This window comes from Lepisosteus platostomus, chromosome 5 (genome assembly GCF_059453375.1).
Source record: "Lepisosteus platostomus isolate fLepPlt1 chromosome 5, fLepPlt1.hap1, whole genome shotgun sequence".
Lineage (NCBI taxonomy): Eukaryota > Metazoa > Chordata > Actinopteri > Semionotiformes > Lepisosteidae > Lepisosteus > Lepisosteus platostomus.
In genome coordinates, this window is record NC_142615.1 from 40,135,498 (window position 1) to 40,160,873 (window position 25,376).

General features: G+C 42.2%; 1 protein-coding gene and 2 non-coding genes across 3 annotated transcripts; 2 read left to right on the forward strand and 1 right to left on the reverse strand.

The window, feature by feature from the left end:
* Positions 1 to 265: 265 nt before the first annotated feature.
* On the forward strand, positions 266 to 337 carry trnam-cau (transfer RNA methionine (anticodon CAU)). The gene has a single exon. It is a non-coding gene; the product is annotated as a tRNA-Met (tRNA).
* Positions 338 to 18,521: 18,184 nt separating this feature from the next.
* LOC148666491 (histone H4-like) lies at positions 18,522 to 18,846 on the forward strand. The gene has a single exon (XM_088631731.1). It carries the CDS (start codon positions 18,541 to 18,543, stop codon positions 18,844 to 18,846), a length of 306 nt encoding a protein of 101 aa, XP_088487857.1. The 5' UTR covers positions 18,522 to 18,540.
* A 306-nt stretch (positions 18,847 to 19,152) lies between these two features.
* Positions 19,153 to 19,208, reverse strand: LOC148666492 (U7 small nuclear RNA). The gene has a single exon (XR_015938986.1). It is a non-coding gene; the product is annotated as a U7 small nuclear RNA (small nuclear RNA).
* Between the last annotated feature and the right edge of the window lie 6,168 nt (positions 19,209 to 25,376).

The window sequence follows — 25,376 nt, forward strand, 5'->3', positions numbered from 1 at the left end:
TACATGTGTTTGGTTTTCATTTCACTGATTCTCATTGAAGATTTGGGAATTAACGACGAAAGAATCAGTTGCCTTGGAAAGCAGAAGCTTTGGTTCACAACGATCTTGAAGACACGCCCATGTAGTGCAGCGTGTGATATTTGTACTATAAAAGACCAAGTGCTCAAAGTGACGTCTGCGTTTACCGTTTAGACTTTTCATCTCGGGCGCACTTTTAGAAAGCAAAGATAGAGCAGTTGTGTTGAATCACACTACAGCAGCTGTCAGCAGAGTGGCGCAGCGGAAGCGTGCTGGGCCCATAACCCAGAGGTCGATGGATCGAAACCATCCTCTGCTATACACACCGTCAGTTTAATGAAGTGAATTAAAACTGATTTTTTTCTCTCGTGTGTGTGCAAACTTCACACTTACTGTATTCGTTAATCTTTACCAATAGCAGATGCCCAAATGTATCTTTGGTTGTTCTGAGATCCTTGATAGTTTCCTCAAATCCTTCCAATGAACATCCATATCAAAGCACAGTGTACGAAGTTAATTTATTATATTTATTACTATATTTATTATACACGTGTAAATTAATTACTTTTTCGCAGTAATTAATTTATTATATTTATTACTATATTTATTATACATGTGTAAATGAATTACTGCGAAAATAATTTACTTCGTACACTGTGCAGAGTGCCGTATACTCCTAGTTGCGGCACACACGATACATACTGTAAAAAGCCTCAGGCACTGTGTTAGATGTATTTTCGACGTTATATATGCGTTTATTAATGTCGTCGATTTTACGGTTGCAATTCGACGTTGATTATACGTCGAGGCGACGTATATATACGTATAGCCGTATTTTCGCCGTGAATATACGTATATTCGACGAATCAATGCCCACAGCTTGGCATACAAGGGTTTTGCTGAGGGGGTCTTGCCACCTGCCTGAAAAAAAACAGTAAAATGTTTGAGTGCCTATAGAGTTTCTATTTTTATTTTCTTGATACCATTTCCTGGACACCCCGTCCCCCATCAGTGCGCGGTGCCCGGGGAAAAATCTTTAGGGGGGCGTCTGAAATTCTGAGGGGGGGTGATATTTCGGTTGAAACGGAGCTGTACGGTGCAGCTACCCAAATGAAATCTCGCAGCTATGCCATGATAGAAGATTACGACTAGCAATCTGGTATTTGCGATGAAGTTCAGTTTCACATTTTTCGTCACTCTCACGGTTTGTATTGCCTGGAGCGAAAAGTACCATAAGCGTTCATTTTTGCAGCTACATGGACGTTCTGAATAGTTAAGAAAAAAATGTTGTAAAACCAACAGAAAGCACAGACTGCTATAACTAGTCCTAGTTATATAACGATTTTAAGTATAATGATAAACTACTGCAAGGAATCGGTCCACCTGAGCAAACAGGATCGTAATGTTGACACTCAATAACGACACTGATATGTGCAGTTCCTGGACGGATAGCCCTCCTGCCCATCAAACAGACTGAGTGACTGTTCGTGTCATTTAGTGTTGTCTGACCATTGACAAAGTACAACTATTTTTTTAGGGCGCAAATTAAGTTAGGTAAATCTTTTTGCCCAAAACTGAAGGGGCGACATTTCTCCCTCCCCCCGTGATGCCAGGCCTGTCCCCATCCTATTCCATAATGTCATTATATATAATACCATACAACAGTGACCGATCCTTACTAACTGTATGCGTTATAATTGCACATCAGCTCATAGCAGGGGGCACATAGCCGCGATGTATTATCAATGTTAAATTCCAACCATAATATCGACAGCATTAATAAACGCATACGTTGAGAAAATATCGAACCCAGCATATTTTCCGGTTATATACCGCAATGCGTTGCTAGTATTCGTTGGTCACCATTTTGGACACGTTTTTCAAACGTAGAAGTATATCCGCAAATATCTCAGCAATCCTCTTTTGACGAGTAAGTATGAACAATAATAATACTATCTGAATACATACAGATCTTTCTTAATATTATTTTGATTAAAATAGTACGTGAATAAGCAGAAAATGGCACATAAAAATAGTGTGAATGGGGAAGATGACACAAAATCGTTTTGCCATTTCTCTATTCTTATTCTATGTTGTACTTTCAAACTTTGGGTACTCTTTGATTAGGACAGACTTTATTGCTCAACTGCTATGATGCAAGCCAAATTTTATACATTTATTTCAGCTTTGAGCTTAGTAAACCGTTCATTTTTTAGATTATACTAAAGAAGATATTAATCATCATTTATTTGGGAAGTAATATTATATAATTTTCTCCTAGCTGCGGTGCTGAAGTCCCACCCTACATCAACGGAAAAAGAAATAAAGGAGCACGCAATGTGTTACATGAAGAATGTATATGCAAGGCAGGGGGCCAGGAGATCTGGACACTGAAAATAATAGGTTTTTGGTTCTAACTGTTAGGACAATTAGACAGGGTTTGCAAATAGTGGACAAAAATCGTCTTAACTTCCATTGTAATATTTTTTTTTCTTGGAAATATAGAAGTTGTACATTTTAAAATGTATATTTGAATCAAAATGTGGTTTTGAGTTAGTGTGTTAATGTAATTAGTTTTGTGTTTGTCATTACTATACTGTATATTGCCATGTTGCCAGAATTTGTAGCTGAAGTTTAAGACTAGTTGTGTTTTTTATGATTATTGCCCATATGTTGATTGTTGATTGATTGTATACAATGTATAATTTGAAATACATATGTTTCAGGTGTGAATGTGTATTTTCAGAATAAATTTCTAAACCTAATCATTGGCTTGGTTTACTTGTTTCTACACCTATAAAACCTATCTTTGATGTATAATAGACCTCTACCCATATACGTATAATAGACCTCTAATGTTATCCGTATAATAGACCTCTAACCATATACATATAATAGACCTCTAACCATATACGTATAATAGACCTCTAATGTTATCCGTATAATAGACCTCTAACCATATACATATAATAGACCTCTAACCATATACGTATAATAGACGTCTAAAGTTATCCGTATAATAGACCTCTAACCATATACGTATAATAGACCTCTAAAGTTATACGTATAATAGACCTCTAACCATATACATATAATAGTCCTCTAAAGTTATCCGGAACTCCAACCATATATGTACAGTATAATAGTCCTCTAAATTTATCCGTATAATAGAACTCCAACCATTTATGTATAATGAACGTCTAAACATAGACGTATAATTGACGTATAACTTTAGACGTATATTAGAATTTCATTCTAGACGAATTGTAGACCACATTTAGACGTCTAAGGTATGCGTTTAATAGACGTATATTATACGTCTTTTGCCCACTGTGTTGGTTCACAACGATCTTGAAGACACGGCCATGTAGAGCACAGTGTGATATTTGTACTATAAAAGACCAAGTGCTCAAAGTGACGTCTGCGTTTACCTTTGAAACTTGCTTCAAAGTAAATCAAGACGTATGTCTGTCTCGCTGTGTGTGCTCTTATCTGTCCATCTCTCTCTCCTCTTCTCTCACTCTGTGCAGTCTGTGCAGAGTATCTGAAGGGGATGCAACACCACTTGGCAAAGAAGAAAAATTCTCAGAGGCAGAATAAAAAATCATTATTCTCTTCTCAGTCAGATTCACAGCTCAGACTCACACTCAGACATAAGCTCAATGCTGTACTGCTCTCTATCCTCACAATCCAGAACCAGAAGATATTCAGACAATCAGTGCTGCTACATGAACAATATCAGACAGAATAGCCTGGACTCAAGTCACATTTCCCCCTTTTCCCCTTTCTCCCAGCCCTCTTAGAGACATAAAAGAGCTCCTGATTCTCCTCTCTGTGAACTGGGCTCAGGGGTCACTGATCTGGCAGCTGTGGGCTCTGTTCCAGGGCAGAAGCAAGAAACTTCAATAAACCCTTTCCAGGACTTCCAGCCCTTCAGTATTACTTTCTTTAATGTATATCAGCCTCCAAACATGTTTTTTAAGTGTTTTATAACACAAGTGAGTGTGGAATTATTTTTGTATTTATGTAATAAACACCAGTATTGACACTCTGATCAGTATATTGATTATTAGTAGCCAAAGGCCGATGGTCGTGACTAAAATAGTGACCAGTTGACCAGTCTGTAGCTCTGAGCAGTGGGACTCAGATCACACAGAAGAAGATCTGTCTGTGTGTGATTCCACACCAGCCCTGGGATTCAGCTGCTCTCACAAGTGTCTCACAGACAGTCTTATAAATGTACAATTAGGTGAAGTCTAGTTACAATTATAAAGTTAAGTGAAATCATCAGACTACCTATAGAAGTGAGAGCTTGGTGGAAATAAAACCAGTATACACCTCCAGGATCAGGAGTCTGATCCTCCTGGCTCTTTTACTCTGAAGATTCGTGTAAAACCCTTAAAAGCGCTTATTTCAGGGACTCGTGCTCGTTCTCTACTGCTCCACACGGGTACGCTTTGTAACGCATTAATCTGTGAAGTAAACTATTTTTTTTCTGTTTAATGATTTTCATTCCTCGGTTTGTCGCTCTCCTTCTCCAACTGTTATAAATCGCCTCTCTTCACAGCCCGGTTTAGTTTTTTGGAGATGTTATATTTGTATGAAAACCAGGAGTCTCCTCCAGCAGAGATGCACTACTTTTTAAAACTTTTTTTATTAAACGTATAGAATTTACAAATTTAACTACAACCAGAAGATTAAGAAACATGTACAAGAGAAAAAAACACAACAGAAAAAAACATATAACCACCAGAGGTAATGAAGTAAATTATGTGATCAAATTGTATTTTTACATATATCATGTTTTCCTTGCTTTATTATTTCTCAGTTATTTATAGAATTTAAATAGTGTTTCAACATGCATGCGTTTCCTGTATAAAATAAAAATCAGCACTCACTTTTTTACAAAACAAAAAAAAAACGCTTTTCTTTTTGCAACATTTCGAGTACCTCTGGCATTCATGAAAAAGACACACAAAAGCAGCAGAGACGCGCTCTGCTCTGTCAGAATAAGCGCTGTGATGTCACAGACACCAGCCAGAGCACCGGGATCAGAGAGAGAAAGAGCGTGGGAGGCGCACGGAGCGCACGGAGAAGAACCGTAGAAAAATCGATTAACTTCACCGATTGGTGAGTACTGATTCGTTTCTTGACCCTGTTTAAGTATCTAGAGAACAGTTAATAAAGACTGTATCGACCAATTACCATAGTGCGTTTAGGGTTAATAATGTTCAATCCGAAATTAAACAATGATTATTCATATTATTATTTAGGTAACTGTATCCTAGAGCTAGAAAATGATATTTCAAGTTCATAAATGTATGTAACAGTTTAAATGCATTTTTCCAGTGTTTATAAATCATAAGAATGGTAACCACGGCGACAGGCGCCTCGTCACTGCACGCGTCTAAGTGTCTCGCATTTGTCACAGAGAGCGGTGTGACGTCACGAGCAACGAGCAGCAACTAATACTAATATCAGTGTCTTCATGTTAATATTACTGAGATTACAACTGGTAGTTTTAATGCTAGTGTTCATGTGAGTATTAATGACAGTGGCACTACTGATTGTTTTAGTTTTAATGTTCATATTCATGTTAATATTAATTATAATTATAGTGTTACTGTTGTAGTATTAGTAGTATTTATATTTGTGTTATAGTGTATCTGTAGGTAAGTGAGTTTGTAGTATCTGTGCGTGTGTGGGTGCGTGTCTGGAAGTGTGTGGTGTCTGTGTGTGTGGGCTGTGTGTCTGTGAGTGTGTAGGTATGTGTCTGTGAGCTTGTTGTGTCTGTTAGTGTGTGAGCGTGTGGGGTCTCTGAGTGTTTGGTGTCTATAAGTGTGTGTCTATGAGTATGCATAGTGTCTATTTGTTTCTGTGAATGCATGCCTGAGAATGTGTGTGTATGGTTTGTGTCCGTGAGTGTGTGGTGTTTGTCAGTGTGTAGTTTTATATTTGTAAGTGTATGTGTGGGCATGTCTGTCAGTGTGTGTAGTGTCTATGTGAGTATTAATGATGATAGCATTACTGATAGTTTTAGTTTTAATGCTAGTATTTATGTAATATTAGTGATACTTATAGTGTTAGTGTCAGAGTATTAACACTCATCATCATCATGTTAGTTTTCATGAGAGTATTACTGTTATTATAAGTATTATTAGTCTAGTAGTAGTTTTTGTCAGTGTTAGTAACAATGATAGTGTAAGTTTTGGTGATTGTGTTACTGTTGTAATATTAGCAGTATCTGCATTAGTGTTAGTTATAGTGTGTCTGTACCTAAGAGTGTATGTAGGTGTCTTTGTGCGTATATAGTGTCTATTTGTGTATCTGTGAGTCTGTGAGTGTATATATGTGAGTGTGTGAGTGTCTTATTGTGTGTATAAATGTGTGATGTGTCTGTGAGTGTAAATGTGTGTGAGAGTGTAGGTGTACAGTATATCTGTTAGTGTGTGTGAATGTGTGTGTAGGTGGGCTTGGGTTCCACTGATGTGTCTGACAGAAGTGACCCATCAACAGGTGTTGAGTTCCAGAGCCGCTTGCAAATAAAAACACTTTCTAGAGTCCAGGCCAACTTCCAGAGAGCTGTGAGTTTTCTGTTTTTATCAGTATTAGTAATAATGACAGAAGTAATTCCCACGCAAATGATTATTAACCAAGACAGACATCAGAAAATATCGCCTTTGCAATGATGTCACTCCTCTTCTTCATGAATTTTCTTTAATGACAGGACATTTCTCTGTCTGAGTGCCTGCTGCAAATAGTGTGACTAGCCATTTCTCTCCAATATTTTCTAGTTCAGTTATTTATCGCATATGAAATATTATTCTCATTAAGAATATTTTACCTGCAAAGTCACAGTGAAACTACTACAGCGAATGAACGTTTTTTGGGTGGAAAACGTTCAAAAGACTTAATGCTCCAGGGAAGGCTTGAACACACAACCTCATTATAACTCCACTGTGCACAGCTACATGCATACCACACACTGACCAACTGTGCTACTGGACTTCTGTAAGGCAGGCTCCTCTACCGATTGTAAAACTGGCACAAACGTAGGGCGAAACACGGGGTTTTCGCTGTGGATACATCTCCACATGGGTGAAAGGGACAGTAAAATAGTAAGGTAAATAAAAGATACTGAAATATACAGTATGTGCTCACTGTAATGTAGGAAGAGGTGGTCAGACAAGCAAAACAGCTTTGTGGATAAGGTGAAGTGACATTGTTTTGTGTCAATTAGCCCACGAATTGTGCTTCATGTGCCTTAAGCTGTGCAATTTGTATGGTTGTTGAATGAGATTGGTTTCTTCACAAGCCCGGTCAATTGCCAGAGGAGAGCTTGCCGACACACTCCTTCATGAAGACTCTCTTTAAGATGATTACACCTTTCATTGTCAAGTCGCCTCCTTTGCATACAGTAGTAGCACCAACACTAAGAGAAAGGATGAGAAATGGCATTTATCAAATGATTGCAGTGTTTGTTTGAATGAGGATCCTTGTGTGCTGAACTGGCCTCTGGAGAAGTGTAGTGCAGTAAAGGAGAAGATTTGTGTCACTCAAGGCTGTAACGGAACAGAACAATACAATTACAATACTTTTATGAGAGTAAATAATACTGGTGCATCACAGTTCTTATAATGGTGAAAACAGGAGCAACTTCTCTACAGTTTTGACTGAAGTATTTAAACGGCAAGAAATAATATCACTATGCAATTAATTAATGCAATTGAGCTCCTCTAAATGTTCTAGTCTGATGAAACAATGTATAGAATTAGGTGACAATATCAGAATTCATTCAAATACACAAGATTAATTTTCAGCAGCAAAAATACGCTCGAAAATATTTTACAAGAAAGAAACCTTACATTCACCTAAATCAACATTCACCCTCTACGTTAGCAGAGAACAGTAGGACAGTTAGTTAGTGTCACTGGACACTCTGTCACAGAGGCTGATCTCTTCAGACTTCAATGAGTCTTCCAACTTGTCATAGCTGTTGAAGAAGCACCTGTTGAATCTCAACCGAAATTTCCTGAGAAATCGTTCAGCGAGCGATTCCTCCCTCTGGACTCTGCACTGAGCTGAAAGCTGCGCGAATTCCTCACTGTATGTCCTTTACTGTTACATGCGCTCTTGTGTAGATTATCTGCTTGGAGAAATGTGACAAGAACACATCAAACTTTTTCCATATGTGAAGGAAAATGCTAAAGAGCCTGAAAACTTTGAACATTTAGGTTTGCGTGCTTTATATACTGTATATTCTTTACTATACTTTACTTTCCATATTTAGGGTGGAGCAGTGGCTCTGTGGCTAAGGATCTGCGCCTGTGGTTGTAAGGTTGCTCGTTCAAATCCCTCTGCCAGCAGAGGAATCCTACTCCACTGGGCTCCTGAGCAAGGCCCTTAACCCCAACTGCTCCAGGGCACCATACAATGGCAGATCCTGTGCTCTGACCCCAGGCTCTCTCCTTATCTGTGTGTCTCATGGAGAGCAAGCTGGGGTATGCAAAAAGATCATTCCTAATGCAATAAATTGTAAAGGGTTAATAAAGTGATGTTATTATTATTATTCCTTACAGCAGAGCAAACAAATTGTTACAAAAAACACCAGCTAATGTCCACCAGCGGAATTAACATTAATATACTGTAAAGTGCTGTTACTTGGGAGTGTTAATCTACAGATAAATTAAACAAATGGCATTTATAGCTCTAAAGAGGTTGACATAGACGTCTGTAACAGATCTTTTCAGTTCATTGCTGTTCCTCTGACTTGGTGAGCCTTTGGAATTTTAAAAGCGTTTTGCTTGCCTCTCATGTGGTCTGTGTACCAGTCCATTAAGAGCCGCACTATCACTGTGTCGTGTGTGGTCCTACAGAACTACACAGCCATCTACTGGAGTCGTCTTCTGTCCATTGCAGTTGAGAACAGATTTAATACGGAGCTGCGCAGAAATTTCTGCGGCAAATATCGCTGCAGAACTAGCCCGTGCACAACAACGAAGAGAAAAAGAAATACCACAGGGTCGCCCATAAGGGGGAAAAATATAAATCAATTGTTCAAACAAATACAACACTCGTCCTCTTACAGTGGTCTCATGTTATTTTTCTTGCCATAAGAACAGTGGGATTGTTCAACTGTATTGTTCCCCATATGGTTGAATAATAATAATAATGATGATAATAATAGTGGTGGTAGCTGATCGTTCTTGTCTGTGGCCGAGTGACCTGTGTGAATACAGTATGTTGATTTATTCTCCTCAAGGCATCGCTTTAGCAATTCAAAGAGCGTGGGTTTTAACCCATTCAGTGCTTATTTCAACTAATGCCATGTTCCTTTTTCTAGGTCTTCAAATAGTTTACAATGTAGAGGTATCTTTAGTAATAAGAAAAAAGCTGCACCTCGGAGATCCATCTCACAAAAGCAGACTTCTTAAAGTGCACTTATGAGCTGTAGAACCTGAAGGAGTTCTCTCTCCTGGATATTAAACATGCAGATAATGAAATCAGTGATTTATATCTGCAACCTTCCAATAAATACATCTAAGACATGTAACAATCCCATTGTGCAGCTTCAGTGGCACAGTTGGTCGGTGCATTGTCCTTATATAGCAGTACATAATGGAGTCATGCTGAGGTTGTGAGTTCAAGCCTGTGGCAGTTTTGCCTGTGATTTCAGCTGCAGAAACTTTCTGTTGGATTTAGGTTGGTTCTTCTGTTACTTTTTCTGCTCGATGGAGCTTTATTAATGCAGGCACACCTGCTTCCTCTGCATTTTATTTTATCGCTGCTCACAAACCAACATACTGCAGACACCTCTGATACTGTCACTGCTTGTGGGCCACGTGTTCCTGCTGTCAGCCTGCTATACCATGCTCATGCGCGTCTAGAAACATTACTGCTCTAGTACAGGAGCGAAAGACTAAACGAAATTGCACACACTTTGAAAAAATCACGTTTGACAAACCATAGGATGACAAGAATGGGATTCTTTGGTTGTTTGAGTACATACTGTAAATCAAAGACACTGCGTTCAGCATATTCACATCAGGCACTCGGACAGAGATAAACCCAGAGAAAGTCTTCTCACATTTTAATCTGTAACTGCAGGATTCAACAAATTGTTAATTATCTCAACTTCACTTACAATTTTTAAACAATTTACAAAGCCCACAGTGGATGACATTTGGTTCCGGCACACATCAGTTGCTTGGAATATCATTGTAATATTTAATGTGCTTTCCTGTCACACCAATTTATTAATAATGAAGTTAAGCAATACACGTTTGTTTAAAACATGTCATTTATTATTGATACAGTTTCATTCTGTCTTTATTAGGAGCTGTATCACAGCTAATGCATGTAAAGCCTTAAGTATGTGATAGTGAGAGTTCAGTTATCCCAGGGAGTGAAGAGAACTGAAATTTAGTAAATACATATTTTAATAGAGTGTAAATCTTCAAAGTGTTCTGTCACTTCAAAAGCAAATTACAGGAGCAGGGATTGAACCCTCATAGACATTTGCTTATTGAGCTTAAGTCCAACACCTTAACTACTCAGCCATCCCGAAAAACAGTTTTAGCCCTCTGTTACACAGTTCATTGAATATATTTGTTCATTGACTATATTAATTTAATATATTTGTTATATTTTTGAATGGAATGGGACTGTACACTGGTGGTTCCCAGGGGAAACAGGGTTATTGAGCCATTGGGTATTCTGAGAATAAATTGGGTGGGTGAATGTAACCGTGTGGTAAAGTAAAACAGTCTTCTTAGATGAAGCGCTACAGATGCAGCCCCTGAAAGTGTATAAGACTTACATTTATAGTACTGCTGACACAAATGGAGCCTCTACATCAGACCGAAATAGCGATGTGTTCGCTTAATTGTGCTGAGGATCTCCTCATGAATCTGTCTCATTCATCAGTGGAAATAGAAGCCGTCACTGTAAACTCGGACGTGATGTTCCGCAGATGTACAGTGTGCCTTTCCTCTTGTTGTATTCAAGAGTACTCACTGTGTGAGCTCCTCACTGCGTTTCCTTTTCTTTTCCTGTGATTATCTACGTGGAGTGTGGTGACAAAATAGTCTTGAACATTTTCGGTTTGTGAAAGGAAACACTAAAGAAAATACAAGTGATTAACTTTTAAAATATCGACAGTACAGCTAGAAGAGTGGAAGATAAAATACGATTTATAATTAAATTCACAATACACTTAAGGAAAACACAAATGCCCGAATAGGGTCTTGAACCCTGAACCCTCAGATTAAAAACCTGATGCTCTACCGACTGAGCTATCCGGGCTCCGGATGGTGAATGACACTGTCGTGATCCTCGCAAGTCACATGTCTCTTCTTGTGCCGAAGCGCAGTCATACAGTACCTGACCCGTCTGGAATGTCTACTGACAGACTTTATCCAGAAGCGACGGCACCACTCCCAGTAGAATGAGTGAGAAATACAGCATGACATGGGGAGGTAAGAGGCTCCCACAATTCATCTTTCCTCACATTACTGATTTTTTCAATAGCATTTTGACCTTTTTTCACATTCAGCTTTTTTCGCATTTAATAAGATCTTTTAATCAACAACATTAAGAACGAAAACAAATGGAACATTTTTTGGAACAACAATTAAAAAAAACTTTCAATGCCTTGGTTCTATAAGTGTGCACATGTATATATATGTATATATATGCATATATATATATCCCTATAAAGGGATTTGTAACTATGCTGAAATTTAAAGAGCATTTCTGTAGAGAAAAAAACATTTTCTCTGCCTTGATGTTAATCTCAGGGAGCCTGCCTTTTAGAAATTCTATCTCTAAACACCTTGCGCAGCCTCCCGAGAGACTAACAAATATTGTTTTGAGAAATTGGCTCACACACTGGAAGGCACTAACGTTTCTCTTTGTTAAAGTATGTCAGTAACTGTTTAACCTAAAATGTTTGTAATTGTGATTTTGTTAAAATTCAGTAAATAGTCTATCAGCAGCAAGAAATTATTCTGAAAGTAAGATTTTTTATATCATAAACTGTAAGACATGAAGAGAGTTTACAGGTCGTATCCTTCGCTTTGTCTTTTAAATTAAGCGTTCGGGATTCAAACCTGTGTTCGGACTGTTGTGTTTCTTGAATTTCTTGTAATCATCAAATGTCGTTGTTTGGTCCATCAGTTTTTTTCTCGGTTGTACAATGGAATTCGCGCAGTTTTCAGCTCAGTGTGGAGTCCAGAGGGAGGACTCGCTCGCTGAATGATCTCTCAAGAAATCCCGGGTGAGATTCAAAAGGTGTCTTCTTCAACAGCCACGACACGTCTGAACACCTCCGGATTTCCTGAATATGACATAAAATTAGTTCAAATCATTTGGTAGTTAACAGAACTAAATGCTTTAGTGGTACATTTAAAACAGCAGAGCAACACCGTAGCACTTCGAGTGTGCCTGAGTTTAATTGCGTGAACTTGGCTCTCTATGAACATGAGCAAAGAGTTCACATTCAACAGAAGATTGCAATGTGAGCACAGAAATATAAAGCACCTGGAGATGCCGGGACCTCATACATGCGAATCATGCGCTCTACCACTGAGGTATATCCCCAACAGACTTATTAACGGAACTGAGATGTGCTGATGCTCTCTGAACACAATCCACCACTAACGAAGGATGCCTGCAGTTTCCCACTTTTGTGATTCCTCTACTACAGAGTAAATTCATAGGAATGAAGAAATAAGGAAGGAAAAAATAACCGCATCGAAGCTTCCAGAGATTGGTTAAAATGAATCCGTTATTTTTATATCCAGTCACACGGGCGACGATGATTGATTTATCGACGGGGAGTGCTTTTTTACCTCCTCACTCGACTACCTTGATTAAACTACGCATAGAACAACAGCAGTACAGATGATTTTCATGGACCGACTTGTTTTGTGCAACTCGAGTGATAAAGTCCTGTCTGCAAATATTTTAGAAGAACGAAAAAGGGCGAAACAACGCTCCAACCACAGGAATGGTAACAGGAAGGATCATGTTATTTAATATGTCCTTTGGAGATGCCTTGTCAACGCACACAGGCGTTAGAGCTGGACAAATAATTGATAGTGGTCTTTGTAAACAATCATGAAACATGTTATTTCTAAACCAGGAAGAAAGGAGCAGACTTAAACTTTAAGAGACAGAAACAACACCTTATCACAGCTAACATTAATTAAAATGACATCACAATAAAAGAGCGGAGCCTTGAGTGAATCAAATTAGTTTTCATTGGACGTCTGTCTCTTCATAACTTTGTAGGTGAGAGGGAGGATTGCGGAAATGTGCCGGTGTTTCTCAGAAGTGCGTTGGTGGTATAGGTGCCTTCTAAATAATTGAGCCGGGTTTGAATCCCGGTAAGTGCATCCCCAAATCTTATCAAGAAAATCTGTGATCTGGTAACATATCTTTTGAAACTAGCATTCAAGGTAGGATACGTGTTCTTAAATACCAACAAACTCTATAAGGAAAAAGCAGATCTCTGTACACAAGACGGCAGTGCGATCTTAGAATTCCTGTGTTGTTGACGGATTCAGACTCCTTCTCAGAGGTCTTTGCTCGCCAAATAACTTTACATCTGAGGAAGAGCACCACGGAAAAAAAACCCAACTCAACAAGCGAGCGCGTTGGTTGCTCTTGCTCTTAATGCAAGGAGCTGTTTTTTTTTCCTCGCAATAATCATTATTAACCAAAAACAGCAGCACAGGTAGGTCGCATTTGTGATTATGTCACTTCTCTGCTTCAGCAAGGTCAATAAAAGACTCTGAAAGTAGTAAAGCAAAACTGAACTCAAAATCATATTAGGAATTCTGAGCGATATATCCATACAGGTAATCCAATAAGAACGTTGAAATATTTGAATATCATCTCTCTATATATTTCGCTGCTTTTTACCCGGAGTAAAACTAGTGGATTGAAGGAATGCTAACCGCTGGGTTAAAATGTATAGTTGTTATTTGGAGAAATCTGTAAACTCGTGATCTTATATGTTTTAAAAGACAGCACAGGGAAAAACGACAGTGCTGATTATTTTCCAGAGACGGAGCACTGATGACCTATCCGAGCTGACTGATAAAGCCCACCCAATGGATACTCTAGCAGAACGTCAAAGAACATTCACCTTTGTATCCAAAGAAACGACAGGAACAACATCAGGAAGCACAATCAATTCCAATTTTAAATCTTTCCTGTAAGGTATGCTATGTGAATTCATGAAGTTAATCCTCTGATCTCTTTTGATCACGAACAAAGTATTTCTGATCGAGCGCTATGTTCAAAGATTTAATAAGCTTTACCCCTGCCAACGATTCGGCGTGAAGAATTAAAAGTTTCACAGACAAAAGCAGCTCACCACCACAGCCAATATTAAATGTACTTGGCGGTACACTATCATGTGCACTGCCTCAAAAGTGATCTTGGCAGACGTTGTTCCCTACATAAAGCTGAACGTGCCAAAGAGAATTTCTGTTGAGAAAACAAAATATTTTTTCTGCCTGTCTTTTAGAAAGTCTATCTCTAAACACCTCCCGCAGCCTAACAAAAAGCGCTTTTACTGATCGTATTGCAGGTCTCAAAACACTGACATTTGGCAGCGGTGGGATTCAAACCCACACCCCAAGAGAGATTGGAGCCTAAATCCAGCACCTTAGACCGCTTGGCCACGCTACCTTCCTCCATATTCCTCTTCCTCACATTGCTGGCTTGGAAAATGCCGGGGGCTTCAGCTCTTGTCGTCGGATCTAATGATATCATGACATGTGGAAGTGACTGCACCTTCATCTTCCAAGATGCTTTCAATAGCACAAACGCTACTTTCACTGGCACAAACATAGCAGTAATGAAAGAGGTGGGTTTCATCCTTTGTGCTGTTTGTAGGGGCGTAACTCTACGTCGATCTACTGACTTGAAGAGCAAAAATCAAAATCCTCTGCTATTACTGTTGCTTTTTTCATAGTTTCTTTAAATCCTTCATTTGAACATAGATTTTGAAGGATATTGATGATAATACCACATAAATTGTGGTTTTCTTGTGATCGCCAATTTTTTTCAAATACCAGCCTTTTTTACAGTTCCTTGCATGTTTCACAAGGTATAATAGCCCCCCTCGCATCCTCAGCTAACATATTTTAAAATGACAATAGATTATACAGCATGCATGTTTACATTTATATTAAAATTAAAGAAAATATACCACCATACATACAGTGCTAACCCAATAATTCTTGTCAGGTTCTCCAACAAATCTGCGTTGTTATTTTAACATGTTTCAGCTGAGGGTGCAACAGGAGTATAAATGAATTTTCCCGCCAGCCATTCAAAGACCAAATTCCATGAGTGAACATTATTTTCCCAGAAGTTGCCGGCATTGGACTTTGCCGGTGGTAATGAATTATGTCCACAACTGTTGTAGTAGTTCCTTCTTGAAATTCGACACGTGCAAAGCACTCGTAATATCATAGGTGTTAAAGTTCGCTGAGTCTATTCGAGTCATGGTGTGTATCCCTGCCTATCATTGGGAGAGGGGTAGCTTTTTTACACTCAGATTCCAATCTTCAATGCTTTGTGTGAGAGCTTACATAACTTTCATTTTCTCACATTTTCTGACGACTGTTCCAAAGGGGCACCCTGTCAATTCCGAATACTTTTCAAAAATCTGCCTGCATGTTTGATTATTGTCATTTCATTTAGAAAAAGTTCAATATTGATCATAACTAAAGAAAATAATGATCACGAACAAAAAAGGGATAAAGATGCGAGTTGATCTTGAATCACAGCTGGGTGACACGGGCTTCTGTTCTGATATGGTTGTATGAGAAACAGGAGGAATCGCCAATCTCCTATAGAACATGAGTTGAATCAGGAGTGAGACATTTCGTATACTCGTGCATATGTCAACGCCTGACCTACATCGTAAAACTAACATTAAGTTGTCAGAGACATTCATTTATATACAAACAAGAGATAGACCAAGTAATAATTCTACATTAGTTCAGGTGGGTAAACCTGAACTAACTAACTAATAAACCTATTAATAATTCTACATTAACGTGTCCTACACTGATCAGACTAATTGACATGGTCTGATTCAGAGCCTGTGCAGTTCGTGCTAATTACAACAAGGACAGTTCTGAACCCTCATCACCGAACTGAGCACAAGTTCAGCTGTTCTCCAGTTTTGTTACACATGGTTTTTCATTGCAATTGAGTTCAGAGCTGGACCTGAACTCCAGACAGTACAGTGTTTTGGGTAAGTTGTCGAAATTCGCATGAGGCTGCAGACAACTTACCAAAGTGTTTTCTATAGCTTTCAGGTGCAGTTCATTTATTTAAAAGAATGTAAGTGGTATAAACTCAACAAGCCAGATGGCAGTCGAACCTATAATTTTCTGACGCGAGGCCTGACGCGTTATTCATTACGTCACTGACCCTGCTATTGTAGGGCTAAAAAAACATGTTTTCTACATTTTTGTCTGTTTAAAAATCACTTTAAAAAAGACAAAGGGTTTGTGTGTCGCGCTAAAATTCCGCTTCATTTCGAACGCAAATAAAAACTGTTTTGTTCCAAGAAATCATACATTTGTCACATCCTTCATACTATACTTTTCTCTTGTATTAGTAAAGCATTTTGATTTAAACTGAACAACATATGAAAGGTTTCATCTATACACTTACACATAATAAGTATACGAATAAATACTCAGAAGAAGCCGCAGCTCAGGTATTAGAGAGATTTAAAATCGGATCGGAGGATTTAGAGTCCAGAGTGCAAACCAACAGCTGACACAGGTCTTTTATAGAACCGTTTTGATTTCCTCTACTTTGTCCCTGTGACATCATTGTCCTGCTCGCAGCCGAGCCCGACACACGTCTGTTTTTTGTCGCTGGGCGCACACCCTGCTGTCCATGCGGGTCCTAATACCCTAGTACAATGAAGGGGACACTAAACTGTAAACAGGTGCCATCCTTCGGCTGAGACGTAAAACCGAGGTCCTGACTCTCTGTGATCATTCAGGAGAATGGTGGTGGTGGAGGGGAGTCCCCATTACCTGTAAAGCGCATTGAGTGGAGTATCCAGAACAGCGCTATATAAGTGTAAGCAATGATGATGATGATGATTATTATTATAATCTAAAATGCAATAAAAAAATCAAACTTTGATTCAAAATAGATTAATGTAAAAACTGATAAAGCTAATGCTTTTTTCAGGGCTATATCTACTTTTTTTTTTAAAAAGCAAAGTCTGTCGCGATTGTGAGAGTTAGAGAATGTGTTCCAGTGGGTGCCTTCATATCATGAGCGTCAGTCTCGCCCGTAGCTGCGAGAAGGTTAAAAGCGCACAAGTGATCTGTAGACGATGTTCGGGGAAGAAATAATTCTGTTTTCAGCACAGGGAGTGAGAATGAGCTCAGCCCGGCTCCCAGCAGAATCCATTCTGGTTTGGTTACTGTTAGACTGTGCGTCTGAGGCTCTTTGGATCGCAACGTAAAAAAAACAATTGCTCACATCGTGTGACTTCCATGACAGGAAGGAAAGATATCACTTTAAAAAATCAGAACTGAAGATTTGGATCCTGGGCCTCAACTTAAAAATAAACAATGTCTGAATAAAACAGATTCGCTTTTTTAATTCTTTGATTAAAGTACACGAAAAGCACCTTCCTTCGAGCTGGAATCAAACCAGCAACCTAAGGATTCCCTGCTGACTTCACTACAGTCTTCTGCTCTACCTACTGAGCTACCGAAGCATTGCTCTCTGGCACATACTGCCCAATGAAGTAAAATGTGAAATGGGTGACTTAAATCCCACTTCGACATCAAGTTTCCAACTCGTTTCCTTAGTCTCATTTACCTTGAATTTAAGCCACGAACCAGGATTCTACTGTATAAACTTCCAGGGATATTACAAAATGTTTGATGGGGCATCAATCATTCCAGGCAGAAATTGATTCCTTTTTTTTCTCGAGGGATCATATTAAACATTAAACATTTCATTAGTATCGAGAGGAGGATCACCAGTAGACACAAAACAAACAGTTTCTTTCTGTCTTTATTAGAAAGTAGCGTTTGTGCTACATTAATAATATTTTTGTGGAAATAAAGACGTTGTAAATTTTAAAAATTTATATTTGAATCGAAATGTGGTTTTGAGTTAAATATTAGCGTGTTCATGTAATTAGTTTGTGTTTGTCATTACGATATATATTGCCATGTTAATAGAATTTGTAACTGAAGTTTACTAGTTGTGTTTTTTATGATGATTAGACATTTGAATACAATATTGTATATAATGTATAATTTGAACTACATATTGATCAGGTGTGAATAATTGTATATTTTAAGAATACATTTCTAAAACAAATCATTGGCTTTATTTACTAGTTTCTACACCTATAAAAATCTTTCTTTGATGTATAATAGACATCAAAGAAAGATGTCTATTATACATCAAAGATGAGCAGTGTGTGTCGTGTTCACAGCTGATAACTAGAAGATGTCTGGAAGAGGCAAAGGCGGAAAGGGACTCGGGAAAGGAGGCGCTAAGCGTCACCGCAAGGTTCTCCGCGACAACATCCAGGGAATCACCAAGCCCGCCATCCGCCGCCTGGCTCGCCGTGGGGGAGTGAAGCGGATCTCCGGGCTGAACTATGAGGAGACCCGCGGGGTGCTGAAGGTGTTCCTGGAGAATGTCACCTGCACCGAGCACGCCAAGCACGCCAAGAGGAAGACCGTCACCACCATGGACGTGGTGTACGCGCTGAAGCGCCAGGGCTGCACCCTGTATGGCTTCGGAGGCTAAACAGGAGCGGAGCTTTACTACCGGACCCTGACGTATAAACCCAAGTGACCCAGTGACATTTGTCACTGCTGAGGTTGCTTTATGGGTCTATTTTCTATACTGTGCTGATCAATTGGAAATCAAATGGCAAAAAAGACCTGTTCCCACACCTAAGGTCAAATATTAGGAATCAAAACTGCTCGAGTGGATGGAAGCACACAGCTTTATCAAGATTTCCAAGTGCAAGATATTTTTATTCATAAAAGACCCTATTTATGTTGTATGAGAAATATTAATATTAATACAGAATCTTTTTTCACCAAATAAATGGGCTTCCTGACTTCAGAAAGCCATCTAGACAAATACTAAAAGAGCAAAAATTCAATTTGGTAAATGAAATGAAAACACATACCCTACCAAAACTTGAGTACAGGCCATTCAGGATGATAATACAAAACCATTTATAATTCAACAAATAAAACCTGTCAACTGGTAATCACCACTTATCATAAAAAAATAAGTAGCAATACACAGTAGGGGACTCTTGGGTGCAAGTTAAATCCATGCAAGAAGGGGTTTAGTGTTAGATTTCCAAATCAGATATGCAAATGAGAGATCTGGCCCAGCCAATCTCAAAGCTCCCATGGTCTGGAATGGAGCTGTTCCCCTCTTCTAGTTATTCACACTGGAGTTAGGTTACATATTAGCACATTTCATCTAACAGTTGCTCCAGAAACAAAATACGTAAACAAATGACCTGGAATGTGACCACACCCATGAGGATGTAGTTCAACAGATAACTTGTAAACCTTGTCATAAGATTTTTTTTGTTCTACAAAATATACTTTATTCCGCAAAAAAAAAACACCTCAAAAGGAACATCTCACACATATTAACACTCCATGTAATAAAAAACAACGGCGGAACGGAGATTGATTGTCCGTTATCAATCTTTGCAAGTGGGGGCGGATTTGTGCAATTAAGAGAGTCCCTCCAAACCTACCACTCGCTATTGTCCTTTAATCCCTGTATAGGGCCCAAAGTCCTTTCCAGCACTCCCTCGCCATGGGGAAACCCCATTTGGCGACGTGGCGCTTCGTCCTCCTCCTGAGGTCCACCAGGATCCTCTCCTGCATCTCCCTCGCCCCCCACTTTATGTTGTGCCGGATGAGAGTGTTCCTCGCCTTCCACAGTCCTTGTTTTGTGAGGGACAGCAGCAGCCCCCGCGTGGATGTAGAACTCCGGTCGTATCTCTGCCTTGGGCCCAGTGTTTGACCACTGGACCAAGTGCCTCATTGGGACGGAGAGCCACAGCCTGACAAAGTACTGGTACTTGTGGCCGATGGGCTCCCGCAGCACCCGACAGAGCTTGCAGTAGAGGATGCAGTCGAGTTTCAGGGGGAAATGTGGGACATCTCGACCCCCTTCCTCAACCGGCTGACACATCCGGTTTCTCGTGATGTACTCGTACCTGCCGCCCCAGACGAAGCCAAAGATCATCCCTTGCAGCGCTCGTCTGAATCTGGCCGGCAGCAGGTACACCACTGCCAGGTAAACCAAAGCCGGCAGGATGTCTGCTTTCAACACCATCACTTTCCCTGTGTAGGACAGCGACCGCGTTTTCCACAGACCCAGCTTCGCGTTCACCTTGGCGATCCTCTTGGTCCAGTTGTTGGTCTCGTTGTCCTGGCTCTGGAAGGAAACCCCCAGTATTTCGAGGGGCTCCGTGCAGAGCTCGAGACCCTCCGGCGCCGTCGTCCTGTGCTTCCAGGGCCAGAAGAACTTCAGTTTGCTCTTTCGGCGGTTGAGTTTCGACCCCGAGGCTCTGGAGTATTGCTCCATGACCTGCAGGGCCCTCCTCAACCCCCTGTCCGACCTCAGGAACAGCGTCGTGTCGTCGGCGTACTGGGAGATCTTCAGGGTTTCCCCCGCACCTCCCGGTATCTCCAGGGTCCCGTCACACCGTCTCTGCTAAGGGCTCTTGAAGAGCAGGGAGATGATGGCCTCCCTCATGGTGTCTCTGAGTTTCCCTGGCGGAAGATCTCCTGCACCACTTCCACCAGATCTGCCGCCAGGGTGTCCCAGAAGCAGGTGTAGAATTCCTTGGGGAGTCCGGCCGGCCCTGGCACCTTGCCATTCTCCATGGACAAGAGCGCCGCCTTCAGCTCCTCGGCCGTGATCGGACCCTCCAAGTCCTCCCTCACCTCCTCCGGTACTCGTGCCTTCAGCTCCTCCAGAAAAGCATCGCCTGCCTCCACCTCCGTCTGCTTTTCTGAAAAGAGCTCCGTGTAGAAAGCGGTGGCCGCTTCTACCTTGTCGCTCTCGTCCAGCATTTCCTCTCCATCTCCCCGTTTCAGGCCGTGGATCACCCTCTTTTTCTGGGCTCCTCGGACCTGATTGAGTTTGCGGAGCCTCTCCTTCAGGTCCCGTGCCCGGGCTGAATTGAAGGCTCCTCCCCCATTAGCCGAGCTGTACTCCTCCTCTAGTTGTCTCTGGAGTCGTGCAGCTTCCTTCCTCTCCCTGGCCGCCTTCCGTCTGCAGTACTTCTGCGCCAGGGTTCGGGTCCTGTCTTTCACTGACTCCCACCATTCCACCATGGAGCTGTAGCCGTCTCTCAGATCGACCCAGCTTGCGTAGTCTTTACGGAACAGTGCCTTGAAGTCGTCTTCCTACAGTATCTCCCGGTTCAGCTTCCAGTACCCACGACCAAATGCCGGCAGGTTGGTGTTAGCCACCACCGTCAAGCGCTCGTGGTTGGAATACCACTCCGGGGACACCGTCGCCGACTCCAGGGAGCAGGTTGTGTGCAGAAAGATGTAGTCCAGGTGGCTGCACACTCCCCGGGGGTTTTTCCATGTCGTTCCGGCGTCGTTAGGGCGGCACCGTCTGAAACCGTCTACCAGGGAGAACTGCCGAGCTAGCGTCGCTCCCCTTCTCCCGGTCGACGTTGAAGTCCCCGCCAAGCACCACCTGTCTGTTGGTGGTGCAGCAGCTGGCCAGGTCAGCAAACACTTCCTTCAGGATAGAGGGTTCTGTTGGAGCATAGACGTTAATTGCTCTCAACTTCTGCCCCCTCCAGTCGATGTGTGCGACCAGGATCCGGCCCTGCACCACCGGGAAGGAGGAAACCAGCGGCACCTCTGGGTTTCCGAGGAAGATTCCCACTCCGGAAGAGTGGACCCCTCCTACGCTCCAGCATGATTCTCCCTTCGTCCATTCCCTGGTGAATGTCAGCTTGTCGCTTTCATCCTTCAGGTGGACTTCCTGTAAGAAACAAACTGAGAAAGACTTTGAGGCCAGATCATGAAAGACTCCCCGTCTTTTCAACGGGTCTATTAGCCCTCTCACGTTAGTTGTTAGAAAGGGAAGTTTCACAATCATGATTAAACAAGTGAAAGTTGAACCTCCTCTCTTTGTGCTTACAGTGGAAAACTTGGGAGTCTACATCTGGGCACTGTTTAGCCTAGATGTAACTCCTCTCGTTCGGGTCCTGGGGGGAATATGCTGGGCTCCCTCCAGGTCTCGCTGGGGACTGAAAGGTAAACATGCTGGACAGGTCCAGCCCTACCATCAGTCCCGGCTCCAGGGCGGCTTCAAAGTAATCCTCGTCTTCCTTGAGGATACTCTCCACCACCGCTTTGGGAAGGCTTTTTTCTTCCCTTTCTCCAGGAGTTTCGGGGACCTCCAGTTGCTCCTGGGCCTTGGGGGAGGGGGGCTCCACTTCCTGGGCTGCCTCTTCGTGTTGTTCATGGGCCTTGGGGGAGGGGGTTCCGACTTCCTGGGCTGCCTCCTCCGGTTGTTCCTGGGCCTCGGGGGAAGAAAGTTCCGTTTCCTCTAAGACCAGGAAACGGTTCTCCCTTACCACTCTTTTCTTTTGTAATTCCGAAGGTGGATCCGCCCTGCATCTCTTCTCCCGCTTTCTCTTTCCCTTCTTGCTGGGAGTTATTAGGGCCCTTTCTCCGGTCAGCCATTTTGTCCATCGTCCTGGCAGCCATCTTGTGGCACTGGTGCGGCTGGGGGTGTGGCCTCGGCAGTTTCGGTTCTCTGCGGGGGAGGTGCGGGTTCTTTGTTCTCACCTCTCTCCCTTTGTCTTGAGACCGGTTTCTGCCGGCCGGCTTCCACCACCTGCGCAAACAAAGGTTTGCTTACCTTGCATTGGTGAAGGAGGTGTCCCTCGGCGCCGCATCCGTTGCACTTTTTGGCTGCCCGGCAGGTTTTTGCCAGATGCCCCTCTTTGTTACAGTTGTGACATCTGACGGTGTCACACGTGTTCTCCTTGTGGCATCCTGGGGTAGTAAAGGTACCCCCTGTCGGCTCTGATGTTGAAGCGGGCCGGGAGGTGCTGGAAACTGTCGACGCCCTCTGTGTCCTCTGTCAGGAGGACTCGGTACTGGCGTTTGCCGTACCAGACGCCGCAACTGTCCCTGATCTCCGTCGGTTTGCCCACCACAGTTACATACCTCCCTAGGTACGTCGTTACCAGTTCCATTGGTTCATAGGGGTTGTATGTGAGGACTGTGATGGTCCTCTGGTTTGTCTTCCTCATAGGCTCCGGCCTGAAATCAGAGAAACCGGGGTGCTTACCTTTTTCTCTGATCATTTTCGTTGCTTTTTCATACGAGGCGTCCGTGGCCATGTAGGCCTCCATGTATCTCTCTGCCTTGTTGTCTTGCAGGCAGTAGAGATCTCCGGCCACCAACTGCAGGATCCCTCTCAGGAAGGTAATGAAAAAGGATTTCCCAGTTGGCATCTTCTCTGTTTTCTTGGTCCAGTGAAACCGGATCAGTGTCTCTTGTCTGCCATCTGGAAAGGAGAAAAAAGAAAAAAGGAGAGAAAGAGAGAGAGCAAGGTCCTGTGGAGAGGAGGGTTTAGCTGCTAAAGGAGCAGCGAGGGAGCCCTGGCCTTTGTCCTTGTGAGCAAAGCCCAGCTAGGTGCAGGCGCAGGAGGAGAGAGAGAGAGGAGAGCGGAAAATGCTTCCGAGTCTCGAGGAAGAAAGCAAGCACTGCGGGCAGGCCACGAGTACCTACTCCCAGCCAAGAGGCCAAGGAGGCGGAGCAAGAGGAAGGGGGAGGGGAGAGGAGAGAGCAGAGAGAGAGAACGTTGCTGCCGGATCCCACCCAGCTCAGCTGCTGCTTGGCCTTAACCCCCTAGGCTCAACCTAGGGCGATGCCAGCTCAAGCACTCTTCAGGATCTTCGATCGCCTTCTAGAACTTTGGAAAGACAGGAACTGCGGGCATGCCACTTGAACTGGATCTTAGCCAAAAGGCCGATAAAATTGGATTCCAGCTCACTGGCCCTGCAAAACTTAGTTCAAGACTTTAAACTCTCAGACACATATAGATGTATATATCCCACAACAGCAGGATATACATGGTCAGGGAGGAATAGCAGCTCCAGAATTGACTATTGCTTTGTCTCAGAGAGAGTGAAAGTTGTTGGGGTCACTCTTCAGCCTGTCTTCTTCTCAGATCACCAAGATTTAGGGTGTAGAGTGGAACTCCAGGGCGGGACTGTCTTTGGCCCAGGCCTCTGGAAACTCAACACAAAGCTGCTAGAGAATGAGGGGGTAGTATCCCGCTACAAGGAGAAACTATCACAGTGGCTGTCCTTGCAGTGTCTGTATGGGTCAGTAGGAGAGTGGTGGGAGGAGGTGAAGGTGAGGACAAGGGCCTTTTTCATGGCTGAGGGAAGGAAGGCTGCCAGACGAGAGGAGTGTTAGCCAGGAAACAGAGGCAGCTGCAGCGTCTCTACACAATGCTGCACAGTGGCTTCGATGTGCTCGAGGATATCACCCTTTTAAAAAAGGACACCCGGAGCATGGCAGAAGAAAGTAGTCGAGGAGTGCTGTTAAGAAGCTGAGTGCAGTTCTTGGAAGAAAATGAGAAGTGTACTCGCTTCTTTTTCAGGAAAGTGGTAGGCTCCAAGTCTGTCATGGAAAGTGTAGTTGATGAGGAGGGAAGAGAGAACAGAGCCGAGTGCTATCCTCTCCTGCATCGAGGCCTCCTACTCAAGACTGTACAGAGGTAAAGGATGAAGAAATTCATTTTTTTACCTCAAAGCTAGAAAACGTTTTGAGTGAAGAAGATAGGGAAGTACTTGAGAGGGATTTGACAGTAGAAGAGCTGAGACAGGCTATGGAGAGCTTACAGAAGGGGAAAACTCCGGGTGCTGACGGGCTCCCTAAGGAATTTTATTGCACCTTTTGGGATCTGCTTCAGGATCCGCTAATTCTCCTTTTCGAGGAAAGCTATAAGACAGAATTGCTGCCTGACTCCTTAAGAGAAGGCACTATCTCTCTCTTGTTTAAGAAAGGAGCAAAGAATGACATAAAGAACTGGAGACCCCTCAGCCTGTTAGGCGTGGACACTAAGATCCTGTCCAAAGCCCTTTTCCTGTGCCTACAAAATGTAGTGACCTCACTGGTAGGGAAAGAACAGACTTGTGGGATAGCAGGACGCCTGATGAGCGACAACCTGGCCTTGTTGAGGGATGTCTGTCTGTACTCAGAGGATCGCTCCCTCCCTCTGTGCATTTTAGGTGTAGACCTAGA

Excerpts from the sequence above, each read along its gene's own strand:
- LOC148666491 (XM_088631731.1), top strand. The coding sequence starts at position 18,541 with ATGTCTGGAAGAGGCAAAGGCGGAAAGGGACTCGGGAAAGGAGGCGCT.